The sequence below is a fragment of the Cyanistes caeruleus genome, chromosome 1, assembly GCF_971803275.1.
Source record: "Cyanistes caeruleus chromosome 1, bCyaCae1.hap1.1, whole genome shotgun sequence".
Classification (NCBI taxonomy): Eukaryota; Metazoa; Chordata; class Aves; order Passeriformes; family Paridae; genus Cyanistes; species Cyanistes caeruleus.
The window spans coordinates 134016927-134031992 of NC_141701.1; the positions used below are offsets into that span (position 1 = coordinate 134016927).

The following is a 15066-nucleotide window of genomic DNA, read 5'->3' on the forward strand; positions in this document are numbered from 1 at the left end:
TTAAATTCCATTTACATGATGAAACAGGCGTAAATACAAAAAATAATCAGGCAGTTAAGACATTTTACTACATGTAAATTGATTTAGTATGGCTATGAAAGCCTCTACAGAGCTAGAGAAGAAATATTTTGAGCAGCAGTACATCAAACGGTCACTGTTACACAGAATTAAAACATTCAGCTTTTGACTATGTCTACCTGGCTTGCTATTTCTGAAGCCCTTTTGACTCACTGTATTGCTGGAATATATGGACCAACTTGCATCCCTTTTCCTATAATTTCAGTCCCCAGATCCTTTTTATATTCTTTCTGAAGAAAAAATTAAGGTTAAAAAAATAAAACCATAACTAATACTACAACTCTCTGCACATGCTGTTTTCAATTCTCATAGTACTGGTCACACTATAAAACTAAATTCCTCCATTTCTTCAATATAATAATTTTATTGTGCACTGCTTGCTTTTTTTAGCTTAAGAATGTTCAAGAGGATTTTATGGTTTTAACATCTCATTGTGTTTTACTTTCAAAATAATCTTAAAGCAATTAATTCTGTACTCACCTGGCTGACAATTTCAGAAGCTTTTTTGGCTCGTTGTATATCAAGGGTGTCTGTACTCACTTCCATTCCCTTTCCTTTAATTTCATTCTCCAAGTCTTTCTTGTATTCTTTCTGAAAAGAATAGCATTGGAAATACTCACAACTGACAGCCAAATTCTAAATTTTTTCCTAATTTGATCTGTGCAATTTTAATGATCAGCATTCATAAATCATAAATGATTTAACAGTAATAGTTTTGTAGAACCTATCCATGCAATGCCTACACTCTAATACAGTTATGGGTTAAAAAACTCTTTTAAAAAAGACTGTTCACTTCAAATCCCATGTAGTTTTTCACATCTACCTGTCTCTACAGTTTTGGCAGCCACAGTCAGACACATGTGAGAATTTCTCCCTCTGCTGTGCTTTGCAAGACAGAGGTCATAACTCTTTAGCATCTCTCCGTTTATCATTAGGCCCTACCTAAATAAGTGGCTATTTAGACCTAAAAGGAGCAGGGCTCACAGTGACCAAACACACCCCAGGCCAGGCAAGGCTCATGAGGAACAAGCACAACCTGCAAAAGGTCATAGGAAGGTCTAAGTTCTGGGAAGTCTTAATTTTTCCCCCTTACACTGATTTTGCAACTGTTCGACTCTTTGCAGCTCAATGGATTAGCTGTTTAGTGAAATCTGTGTTTTCAGTACTGCCTAGATCGGTCACTACTTGGAATTCTCAATCACAATAATTTGTTGCATTCAGTCAAATGGAAAGCTTGCCCCAGGTACTGACCATGCTTGCAATTTCAGAGGCTTTCTTGGCTCGCCTTATCTCAGGTGTATCTGGACCAACTTCCATGCCTTTCCCTTTAATTTCAGTCTCCAAGTCTTTCTTGTATTGCCTCTGTGAAGATAGAATTTATACGTGACATTCACAAAATCCAGAGAGTTACAAGCAGATTTTTTTCAACAAGACACTCAAATTTAGGATTTAGAGTCAACCAAAACTTCCAAGAGTCACAGCTCTCCAGACTCTTGGTAAGCTGTTGTCAGAAATAATTCATAAAAAACTACAGCAGGAAAACTTTTAGAAGATATTCAATGAATATACAAGCCTCTATCAATGAATTTTTAATGTGGCAGAGGGTGGGAGGAAATCAGCCCATGCAGCCTGCTACAGTTATCCTCTAAAGTGAAGGGGAAGTTTAGCTCTGCAGAACATGGTGTAATAAGTTGGTCCTTGGTGCCAGTCTAATTGAAACACATTTTACTTTTAAGAAAATATTTTATTTATGACAAGACTACATGTTTGAAATGTAATATCATACAGAATTGCTTCCACTGAACTTCTAGATCAGGAAGTTGTAATTTATTCATTTAATAGGTCCTTCCTGAACCATAGCCATTAGGCAAGTGACAGTCCTCACCCGTGATTGCTGCTTTTTCCTCACAACATAAATTATAAATAAACAATAACCTGAAAACAAAATTAATATTTCATCTTCAGCTTATCCAAGCAAGGATATGCTCCCTGTTCATCAGGAAATTATATTAAAAATCATATGGAAATATTGTATGCAATAGTTGTAAGTTTTTTTATAAAAAAATATTCTCAGCCAGTGCTATTTCTACTACTATAATAATAATCTTTTTTTCTTTTCTAGTTCATCTCTGCCTGTGGGAAACTCTTCTTTTTCAAAGTAAATACACATAACACATGGAATTTTTAAATGCTTCTTGCTTTTCTTGTTTGTTAATTATTTTTAAGTTGTACATTAGTTAGAAAAAGAAGGAATATACATTTGTACTGAATTCAATGGTTTGATCACTTACAAAAACATGAGCAAAAAGATTTTTGATCTTCCATCTCTGTCTCATTCTGACGTGGAAATAAATGTGATAAAACAACTCTCTACTTCACAAACCACATTTTTTTGCAAGAATTGTAAATTAACCCATAGAAATACATTATCCCTCAATTCCTCTCTGCTAAAGGTGGGATGGCAGATGTTTCCTCTAAGCTTCATACTGCTTAAACACCAAGGAAAAGATAATCCCAGTTACACCTATATATTCCTGCACTTCTCTACAGTGGTCAAATGGCCCTATCCATGCCACTCTCTGTTTTTTATGGATATGTATATATATGTGTGTGTGTGTATGAATAAACATATGTGTTTTTTATATATATATATATAAAATAAATACAAAATTAGTATTAAATTGATTTATATATAAATTCTGAAGTGATTCCCCAAAGACATAACTTGCAGCATGAGCTTTGCCTTCCCTCTTCCCTCCCTACACCATCCAACCCCGCTGCTGCTCCCCAGAGAGGGCCCTGGATGTCTGGAAGAACACTTGAACTCTTGAGCTGGTAAAGCCTGAGCAGAGCACAGCTCTAAATGCTGGATCTACTGATCACACTGACAATCTCCAATGACCTTTTACCTGCCTGGAAATCTGAATTATCTGTCCTGTGTAACTTTTTTTTTTTATCCAGAGCTTTACTATATTTTTCAAGCAAAACAGAAATAGCCTTAGTTTCAATACTACATATTTCACTACAGATTATGTAAAAAAAAAAAAAAAGGAATATTTTGAGTTTAACATAAAGTGATAAAGTGAACCTTCTGTGATAATAATAACCTTGACTAGGATAACATACCTCATTTAGTATCTGAGCTGCATTTTTCACTCTAATCAAATCTGGTGTATCTTCAAACACTGTCATTCCTTTTCCTTTCATCCCTTCTTCCAAATCTTTCCGATACTCTTTCTAAGGATTAAAAAAAAAAAAAAGTGAGAGATTTCACCACTTCTTATTCCGTGCAAGATCTTGAAAAGAAATGCCACTTATTAAACATCTGAAGGGTCTCTTTGAAATTTCTATGAAATATGAATTAGTTGAAGTACAGATTCCAGACTTAAAATAGAATTGGAAATTGTAAAATCAAAAGGAACAATGTTGAAAATGTAAAAAGATTTTCATGTTGTCATCTATTTTTTTGTGCTCTTGAAAGCCAGGTGTGTCCTATACAGCACTAGCACACTAGGGGCCTTGTCTGTCTCTGGACAGATATTTTAACTGCAGTAGCATTTTCTTTCTGCAGGCCAGTATATGCTGTGCTGAAGTTTTTACCTCAGTTCCATTAATGGCATCCAAATCAGGATGGATTCCCTAAACACCATACTAGGACCTGTTAAAACAACCTCTTGATAAATTAAAATGTAGAAGCAATATTCCTACCATATCACTCCTGTGCCTCCTAGACACTGCACTGGCATGACCTATCAGCATTCAGCAACTGCAGCCTCCAGAGTACTCAAATGTTCAGAATAAAATTCAAAGCACACTAGAAGCTGCCCACAGACATTTGACTCTTTTTACTCTTCCCAGCTCACAGAGAGCTGATGTAAGCCTATAGAAGTCCAAGTTTTGTAAGAATTTTTAATTACTCTTCGTATCTCCAGATGAGGGTTAGGCTTTTTTAAGTAAAGAAATTAGAAGAATATTGCACAAAATATGTATCAGATGGATTTACACAGACATGAATTAATACTCTTAATTACATATTAAATTTCATAAGCAGCAGTGAGCACCTTTATCTCCGTATAAGCTCTTTATTTAAATAAAAGGAAACCAGATATTTTTAAAGATGCTTCTCTTGATCATCAGCAGTATGTCCTACAACAAGCAGGAAACAATTTCTCCTAATTTAGAACTATTTAACTCAGAACAATTAATTCAGCTATCTCTTCTGAAGGAGTTGTAAATGTTGTCCCAGAGAAAAAAGTTTGTATTGCTACAAAATGTGAAATATTTGCAGAATTCTCTACAGTGGGAAATCAACAGAATAAGCTGGAATACAGCTGACATTTGGGTAAAAAAAAAAAAAGTGATTGAACAATTAATTGATTTTTAACTCCAGGTTTTTCTTCTTGTTTCATGCAGTATCTATTCAAAGTTTGTTATGAACCTTTATGGAAAAACATTGAGCTACATCCTTGACTGTGAAGAAATACATATTTTTTTATGAATCATGAAAGATAATAATTAATTTTACCTAGGTAATCTTTGGGTTTAAAATACTTTCCTTGAATGTGGATATAAAATTGTCAGAAATTCATGGAGTAATGCATTAACGGAAATACTATTTTCATCTTCTCATTTTCCTCCTCTTTGACTTACAGGCATGGTTTATTCCCTAAATAAGAAAGCATAAAACTTGAGGAGGCCAGAATTAGAGAACATCTTAATGCATATAGCACTAAGGAGGAAGCTACATCAAAATTTCAGAGATGAGCATGTAGAGCACATGATGTAACTGTGCATACAGTTCCCACTTCTTTGGGCATTCCATGAGCAGCAAGATTAACTGAATGAAATGACAGTATGATTTGCATTTTTCCCTAGTGAGAAGGCATATATGAGATGTAGCACAGAATGCCACTGTAATGTAGCACAGAATGCCACTGTACAAAATATACCTAGCTTGAGACTTGCCTACCTGACAGTCAAGCTTATCAGAATAAATTATTTATTAGAGGATGAATAAATAATAAAGGAATATCTGAAAATCTTTTTTTTTCTTTAACCATATGAGATCTAGCATAGACTGGAATAAGTTGTATAAAGAACAAGGAAAGGAACAAAGTTCAAGGGTTTTTAATTGGCAAAAAAAAATCTATTCATAATACCAAAAATATAAACAAGGTATTGTTGGCTCCCAGATTCAAAGGCAGGATATCTCTCAGCTCTGCTCTGCTCTTCTCTTCTAGCAGTTCTAGTTCTTCTAAACTGGATCAAATAGTAACCAGATTCCACAGAGTCAAACCTAACATGAAAGCAGTTTTAAATAGTAATATAAAAATACTAGAGATAGAAGGATTGTCAGTTATGGAAAAAAAAATCATTTTTAGTGACACATACAACAGAAGAACATTTCAAAAATCCTAAGGAAACAGTAGGCACACAGAAAACCTGTACCTTGTAACAAAACGGACTTAAAGCAGTTATGTAATATCACAGCTCTTACAAAATCTTGGTTTTCTTTACTTTTATCCATAACATGTATGATAGATAATTATTTTAATTAAGTTAGTTATAAGTGACTCTACGCAGTTCAAGGCATCTGTATAACCACAACAGGTTACCATGTGAAATAATTACTCAAAGGGGAAAACTGCCATCTGGACACCCATGGAAATCCTTCCTTCCACCCCTTTATCTATCTGAAAAGAGAAGTGATAGTCTGGTTCAGGTGTGCTGAGCTTTATAATTTCCTTACTACGGGACTATTCAGAATACAAAATGATGTGAAGTAATTTTTACTTATGAAGTGACTTAAATGTAGCCACCAAGAAAATTTCAAGTTATTCAGCACTCAACAGCTTGTAGTGATGCTGTTTATTGCTCATTTACAACATAACAACAGAAAAAACAAATAAAATCCCTTTACCTCTTTCAGAAGATTAGTGACTTGTTTTATATGCAAAAACTCTGGGGTCTTGTCTAAATCCAATGAAGGTCTTCCCTTGATCCCTTCTTCAAAATCTCTGCGGTACATTTTCTATTGTAGCAAAACACACAATTAGTGGTACATATATACATGCATATGTAATTCCAAGCATATTTCAGAAGAGACATTGTAAATTGACCCAGAAATGAGGCCTGCCATAAATTAGATTTCACACTAATAATCAACTTCATTACACATTTCATTATCTAGTTTATTTATACAAACAGATACAATCTAGACAAAAATACGTGTACAATATGTCCGAAGAGAATGCTGAACCTGATCTATGAAAGAAGCAGTTTGCTTGGGAGAGAAAAGAGAAGACAAATGGCACACAAGGTAATGGTTTAAAACTCATTAAAGTTCCTACCAAGAGGCTGAGATCATCTGTTTTCCATGACACAGCAAAGCTAACGGAACCAAACTGCAGCATGGGGACACAGGCGCATCCATCTCACTCCGGATGGATGGTAACGCACTGGACTAGATGGTCTGGGAAGTCACAAAATCTTCATCATTTCAAGTTTTTTATATAAAAAAATTAGAAAAGCATGGCCTAATATAGGACAGCCAGTGCTGTGCTGGAGCCTGGGATCAGACCTTCCTCCTTGGTGAGTTTCCCAGGCTGGAAAGGCAGGAGGATGTTTCAGTTAAATCATGGGGCTGGACTGGGTTTTGTGGCTTCACTTGCTCCCACATGAGAACCATCCCTTCCTAAAGATGAAGTTCAAGTGAGAATTTAAAAAGTTATTAATCTCTGATCTAGATGACCTCTTGAGCTTCTTCTCAATTAAATGATGTGTGTGCACTCTTAGTACCAATGGCCTTTTGAGAAAAAAGCAAATTCACAGGAAGAACTGAGCTAGAGAATAGCAGAGATAACTATTCAGTATAATTCTACCATATCCACAATTTACTCTCTGCTTCGTACGTTTTCTTAATCTGACTAAAAGATGTCTGTTAACTTCTCTGTTGATCTAACTTTTACTTGTTCAAAAAGTACATTTTTACTTACCTCACTTTGCATCTTTTGAGCCTCCTTTGAAACTTGATACATGGGTGTATCCACAAACTCCAGCATTGATCTGCCTTTAGATTTTTCATAATTTTCTTTGTACTTGACCTATGAAAATTAAGATAAAGTCTGTTAACAGCTGAGAGAATATGAGGTCTGATTGCTTGCCTTGGAAACAAACAAATCCTGTCTTAGCTCTACTCCTTAGATGTTTTGATTTGGAAGACTTCTCCCAAACTTACCCTGCTGGGGAAATATGGCATTTGGATAAGGTAATATTTGTTTTGAGTCATTTATTCCTTTTCTACACAATTCAGACCTAGAAATTGTGAACTTTGAAGACAACAGGAATAGGGAACATCAATCACAATCCTTAAAACAATTGCATGGGTTTGGCCAAATGACCTATGTCTGAACAGTTGGCAGCTTTTTAATAGCATCCCCTGCTATGTTTCCATAAAACACATTTACTGTAACAATAACAAAATCTGTTTCACAGCCAGGCCCCACAGGTCTTTTTTTCAGGCTCAGAAGCACCACTCTCAAATGCACTTTTGTTTGTACCTGTGGGAGGGAGAGGGGAAGGACAACTACAGCTTCCGTAGGGTCCAGTCCTGCACCAACATTCCCCCCACATCTACCAGGGACCATGACCTTAGAGCTGGCAGCAAAATCACAGTGAAGGACATAGGGTTAAGAGATCAACTCACTCCTTTATGCTAACTCACAAAGGAAATACACTTTGTTTGGAAACCTGGAGAAGCCTTCTGAACTCATTCATTCACACTCTTTTGATTAAGACTGGCAAGCACATTACTTATCTCCATCAGTCTGTGTGGGGCACGATGGAATAGTCTACACAAGCCCTAAAGGAAAGTAAACAGCTACAAATCAAAATATTACATTTATAGTGAGTAATGTAATTTAAATTTCTGTATCTCTCTTCAAAAATAGTGATGTCTGATTATATCTCTTTCCCTGTCAAGGCTTCTGCATTAGGCTTCAGTCCTGCAAAAATACTCTCCTCTCTCCTCATGGAGTACTTCTGATTGAATATGCACTGTACATCACTGAAATCTATCATGTGTTTTTGTGCATGATTTAATCACTGTTAAAATGCTGCATTTTTCTCTTTGCAAGATGTGTTTGTTTGTGGTTGTGTATATCTGACTTTGAAGCACTGCCATTTTCTGTGAGATGGATTTGTTCTGCAGTGTCTGGGCTAAAATGATAGAAACACTTGCTTTGCTTAAATGATTTCTTATATTCATCCTGAAACAAAAAAACTTCCAATAATGTTTTCACAGACAAAATCCAGAAGGTTTTGGAATTTAAATACTGTTAAATATTATTATATTTAATTATTATAACATAATAATTGAATATAACATAATTTATTATTATGTTAAATATTATTATAAATGTTAAATAAAACTTTAAATAACTATGGAAGAAAAAGCATAGAAGAAACCTTATTTTAGTCCTACTAACTGGGGAGTTCTGTCAAATGCAAATTTAAAATGTTGTGATGAAATTTAAAAAAAAAAGGATATGATAAAAAAATATTTTGTACATTCCTAGAGAAAATGGATGTCCTGTTAATCTAAAAGTCAGATGTTTCTGTGTTCCATAGAAAATAAACATTATTATTTACACTTGAAGTGCAAAGGAACACATATGATGGTCTGGGTTTGCCTCCTAGTGGAAAGAACTGTAAATGTCACACAACAAAATCACTTTAGTAGTGGAAACAAATGAAAATTACCTCCATCTACAGATCCTGATCTCATACTTTTACTCCATTCCTCAGCTAATGAAAGAAAATTTTTTAAAAATTCTATAAAATAAATTAGCTAAACTCATAACTTTTTGTTACATTAAGTTAAACTACAAGCACCAGATTCAGTCTCTTAAATTATATTTATTCACCCTGTTCATTAAAATGAAATATATCTAAAAGTTCCCCCTTTTTTAGACTGCATTGCATTAGTATCACAAAGTCTCCACAATAGGAACATATTGGAAATGTGAAAAACATTAAACTAGCTGTTTTACATATATCAAAGTGTCAAATTTTGTGTCCCCATAGTTCATACCAGAATTACATATATACTACTACTACTACTACTACTACTACTACTACTACTACTACTACTAATAATAATAATAAGTAATGAAAGGAAAATAACAAAAAGAGAGAGAAATAAAGCTCAAGAAAAAAAAAACAAAAACAAGAGTTGTAAATTAAAAAGTCACTCACCACCACCCTATCAATGCTCAGCCTCTCCCTGAGAAGGATCCCCTGGACAACTTGCCCCTAGTTTATATACTGAGAATGACACTATGTGGTGTGGGATATCCCTTTGGCCAGTTTGGGTTAGCTGTCCTGGCTGTGTCCTCTCCCAGCTCCTCAGGCACCACCAGCCACCTCAAGGGCTGAAAAGTTCCTGACTTAGTGTAAGCCCTGCTCAGCCACAACTAAACCATCAGTGTGCTATCAGCATTGTTTTCATCCTAAATCCAAAACTGTACCAGCTACTAGGAAGAAAATTATCTCCATTCCAAGTGAAACCAGGAAATACTCCATAAAGGGAGAATTCCACCTTGTAATTTTATTCCTCATCAAAATAACAAAACCAGGATGAGTTTGACCTGTCAAAATCAGTTTATTTATGTCCAAAGATGCCCATCAAGCTTTCCTCTTAACTGCTGGAATTTATCCCCACGGAAGCTGACGTGTATAACAGCCTGGCCTTGATATTACAGTATAAGTAATTCATAAACCTGCACACACTTCTACACTCTAAGTCAGTAAGCAAACCCATTCATTCAATCAACAGTATTAGTTTATGAAGATTGCCAATCTTACCATACAATAGAAGGAAACTAGATTCGGACCAAAACATGCATGAAGAATGCAGGAAGAAAAATATTCCAACTCATTTATTACTCAAAAAAAAGGGGATAGTCAGTGTTAGCTTCACAGGAGGAGTGATACATACGAAAGTCAAGTTAGATGGATTATTTTGATTATTTTAGATATAAGAAGGCACTGACACAAAAGATGACCCAGTGTGCTCCTACTCATTAGAGTTAATTGTCTATGAAACACTCAACTCCTGCCAACCGTGGAGCAGCCTGCCTTCCCAACACCACCCACTCATGCCTCTCCACACAAGTTCTGCAGGCCAGCTGTGTTTTCTAGAGTGAAGATGACAAATGCAGCTAACCAGCCTACAGCACAGTGCTCTTGGAGTGGGAAAGAACCTGCATCATGGCACAGGAGCCAGGGGTTTCCTAGCTCTTCCTTCCTGTTTTAATCCCTACCACAATCATAGATCAGACCACCAGCTCCACCAAGAGGCATGAATGAAACATGTGCCTATTATCTGAACCAGTGTAGGAAGACTCAGTTAGGAGGGGAAAAAAGTTTAGCCAGAGAAGCCCAAAAGTAAGCTAACACTCCAGAGACTGTTCATGAAAAAAGTCCAAATATTAAACTAGCATAATGGTCACTTCTGTACAGAGACTTGCAGATGAAAGCAAGACCTTAGACAAAATGAGATTTTCAAGGAAAAAAGCATTTTAGGTCTTAGAACACAGAAAAAAACAGACAATGTTTCAGATATATGAGAAGAAACACTCAACATCAGAAGTCTGTGTGATTCTTCCACAGTATATATTATCTGTTCTAATAACTGCAGTATGTCTTCATAAAAAAACATTTTTCTTCACTACACCTCTCATCTACGGCAGTTACAGCACTATTGCCCACTACATAGGAGAGCAAAAATGTATTTCCTATGTTAATAGTATAATGTAGTACATTCCTTACTAGTTTTATTTTTCAGGTCTTTCTTAAAAAGGCAACTTACATCACTCTGTGTTTTGCTGATATTTAAAGCATGGTTTAAATGCAGCAGGTTTGGTAGATCAGATGCTGGATCATGCAGGCTTTCTAAATCTTTCTTGTAGTTCACCTGGAAAGAGAATTCAGGTTATGCAAACTAAAGATTAATAAAATAATTCACAGCTCTGTATTACAGTGTGACTGTTCAGAATGAGAAAACATTTAAGTGCTTGCCTGAACAATCTCTCACAGCCACTAGATGGTGGTCATCTACTATCATTTCAAAGAAAATGAAACAATATTGGACTCATTCTACTAAGTACTTAAGAACTACCCAAACTTTTCCTCCAAAAAAGGACAAACAGAACAAAATCACACTTTGTATGACTTTTCAGACTAGAATTAATTTTCTTCTTTTTTCTTCTCCCCTTCCTTCCCACTCCCCACTTAAATCAAGAGTATGTTCCTCAATACTTTGGTTCTATTAATTTTAAACACCTTTAATTCTTATTCTTTTTCCCCTGCTTCAGGAATTACACCATCCAATTTAAAAGTTTCATATACAGGAGTTAAAAGGAAGTGCTCCTGGATATTTTATCCCATACAGACTGCTTGCAGTAAATATAAGTAACATGGTGACCTAAGGCAAAAAATAATCACTTAATGAAGCAGCAGAAAGTAACTCCCCATCAGCCTCCAGTAGGATTTTCCATTCTTCTGAGACATGTATGCCAAACTTTACAGGGAGAAGACTAAGTACCTTACCTACCTGGGATGAGAGATCTTTTACACTAATACCTTTAGTCACCTCTACATATGTATCATGTTCTTCACTTCAATTTGCCCATTTCTTACAATATTAACTGTTTCAACTAATTTTGTACTGCACATTTAGATTTTGGAAATAAATACATAATCTTCTGTATTCTTCCCAGAGCCAGTCTTTCCTGTACTCCTTGCATGGTGCTTCACACTTCAGAAATGCTGGACTACAAAATGAAGGCTTCTCTTTTGACTATCTGGGATCACATCCACAAAGAAGAGATCACATTTTTAGCATTAGACAGACTTTTAAATATATCATCCCAAGGGCATTATCACTCGATAAAGATGTTTTCTCCAGTCTGGCTCCAGCAGCAAACACCCATTGCTGAACCTAGTTACTGCAGTATTTTGGATTACCATTGAGAAGATCAAATAGAAGAATGAAGTCTAAAAGACAGACATCCAGGCCTGAACTGCTCATGTAACCTCCTTTTTTTAAACAATGGTTATTGGAGGGAGGATAGGACTTTGCTCTTCTAAAGACAGGCACCTCTAACAGATGAGAAGAATTGACCTCTAGACCTCTTTATTTCTTTCCTGAATAAAAAGGGACCAAGTAGAAGGCAATTAGCTCAGAGTAAGAGGATACCTTTCGACACAGAAAATTAAGCTAAATGAATCTCATCTAAAATGGTTATGAAAATCTCTTCAGGCCCTTTGTCAGAAGCAGAGGAAGAAATGGATAACATGCTGTACCTGCTACACACTGTATAGCAGAGACTGTAGCTCAGAGAAATGCATAACATTAAAAAAGAAATTCAACTTGTGAATCTACAAATGTTAGGTTATTCAGGATGTAAATGCATGTAAAATACAAAGCCAATTAACTTACATCACTTGCCAAGGTGGATGCAATCTGTGCTTGCTTGAAGGAAGCACTGTCAAGAGGATTGTACTGGTGACTCTTCATTTCCTTGCTGAACTTCTCTTTGTATTTTACCTTTCACCAGAACAAACATGTCTAACATTAACTTGCAGCACTTAAAAAAGGCAGAGAATTCAGACTACAAAGAAGCTTATTAAATGCAATTACTTTATTCATAAATCTTTAAACAAAGTTTAAAGAAGCTCAGTTTATCCACACCTGTGACAGTCTGGTGTTGGCTTCAAATTAAGTTTTATGTATCTGAATTTTACTAAAAATTTTAAGATTGTCATATGTGATTACTGGTGCTGAAGGATTTATAAAAAGAAAACAGAAACAAAATCATATGACTCACATGAGTAATCAAATAAAATAGAACTGTTTGACTAGCAATAATAACCAGTTCACTGATAGCAATAATAACCAATTCACTGAGAATTATTCAATTCATAATTAACATCAAAACTGTGGTTTTTAACAAAAAAAAAAAATAATTCTAAGGTGAATAAAATATAACAATTGTAAAACAAATTACTTGTAAATCTGAAAACTACTTGAAAATGGGAAGTCAGAATCAAACTTCCCACCACCAGCTCCACGTGCCATTCCCACTATGCTAGACTGCCACCAGAACTGCCAGGTCTATTTTTAATTCTGCCAGAAATTTCCCATGAGACACTGAGGAATCCCTCTGTAGTTCAATCCTTCCTTGGGGATAATGCCCACCTCATTACAGTGCTAGAAAGCATAATTAAATTACTTCCTGCCACCACTTTCACCATCTTTTCTTGTCGTTCAAAAGAAAAAAGGGGGAATGACAATATGTGTAAGAAGAAATAAGCAATACTTAAATATGGAGACAATGGCATTAAAAGTAAATAAATCACAACAATTCCAGAAAACATGCTGAATTCAGAGTCTGAAAATATGAAATGGAATGGATAGTTTATCTCCCTCCTTTGCTCCCTTTGTGAGTGATCATCAAACATCTGGAGACTCTGCACACATGTCTGTTTCTTTCCAACAGCTGGGCATAATGGAGAATAAAGTTCAGTCTGAATTATGCTGCTTTCATGAATGTTAGGCAGACACCTGATATCTGAGCCTATGCAACATCCATTATAATTTACCACGCTCTGCACTAAATAAATACATGGATTTTTCCCTACTCCTTTTTTCTCTATTCCCACATGAATGTCTGATAAAGTGGTTAAGCCACCTCAAACAATCTTCAATATTTTTTTTCTCAGCCTTAGTTGTGGGAAGATTTTTTTTTTTTCCTTTTCAGTACTTCTTTGCCTCAAAAGACCCTCAACATGATTTAGCTTACACAACCTCATTATCTTTAGCCACAGTGACCATGATTTCATTAATCAGGATAACAAGAAACCAAAACTAAGCCACACAAACAGGAACTAGCCATATATGTTTAAGCACTACATTATTATTATTCCAGCAGTTAGGTTAATTTTTCTAAGTAAGGAAATTCTAAAACATTGTTACTTTTAAAGAAAAACTTTATCTGAACACATGATGAACTTCATAATCTTTCACACTAACAGCAGAAGAGAGTATCGATTGCCTTCTGGTAGATTCATCTGGTTTATATTGTTTGATATTTGCCTTGGCATTGGATCAAGTGCAAAAGCATATAACTGAATACAAAGGCAAATCCATGATCCGTACAAGCAGTGAAGGAATAAATCAGAGGGCTTTTCTCTCTTAAAAGGTGTATCCAAAACCTGCCTTCTAATGAAAATCAGGCAGTGCTGTAATATGTCATTCAAAAAGCCAGAATGACAGCAGGGTGAGCAAAACTCTCTATTACTCCTTTACCCACATCACAACACCACCAAGTATTTAGACTTTAAATATCCAACTTCAGGCTACCTTCTCCTGGCCAGCAAATGGTCACAAACAGTACACACAGACCAAATGCACAACATGGCACTTGAGATTCTTGTTAAGTGGGAAAGCATTGGTGCCAAAAGGACCTCTCCTCACAACTGGTTTGCCATCTTCCAGCTGCAGCCATTTCATGCCACCATTTAGAAGTTTTTTTAGCAATACATTTCAACGTAGAGATTCCAGTAATAGATCCTCACTAGCATCACTTGAGATCACATTGCTGCCACCGAAGGACAGAAGGGGACCAGTGAACCCAACCTTGACAGGGCCCTGTGTCCTGATCCCAATGCGCAGGAGGGACCCAAAATTAAAGGAGCCCCCCAAGCAGTGACTGTAAACTGGTTGCAGCAGGGCTGTCTCAGCTCCAGGCCCTGCTCTCCCCTGGCTGCTCAGCTCACTGCCTCTGCTCCCCTCCCCACCGCACGCGTTGCTCTGGGGCAAAGCGGAGCACACACAGCAATATCAGACGACCCTGGCAGTGTCTCCAGAGCACTTCCAGCAGTCATTTAACTGACCTGTCATAGGGGATTTGTTGCATTGAAAGC

General features: G+C 36.1%; 1 protein-coding gene across 4 annotated transcripts in view; it reads right to left on the reverse strand.

Annotated features, from left to right (window-relative positions):
- Positions 1-15066, reverse strand: part of NEBL (nebulette) — a 247478-nt gene that overhangs the window by 44168 nt on the left and 188244 nt on the right. Inside the window, exons 16-22 of one of the 4 annotated variants that reach the window (XM_086860312.1) lie at positions 12581-12688; positions 10949-11053; positions 7074-7181; positions 5999-6109; positions 3205-3315; positions 1330-1440; positions 559-669 (exon numbers count right to left, since the gene is read on the reverse strand). The exons of the other annotated variants lie outside the window; for them this stretch is intronic. Of the exons in view, the coding sequence (XP_086716438.1) occupies positions 559-669; positions 1330-1440; positions 3205-3315; positions 5999-6109; positions 7074-7181; positions 10949-11053; positions 12581-12688 (765 nt within the window). The remainder of the gene's footprint in view (positions 1-558; positions 670-1329; positions 1441-3204; positions 3316-5998; positions 6110-7073; positions 7182-10948; positions 11054-12580; positions 12689-15066) is intronic. 4 annotated transcript variants of the gene reach the window in all.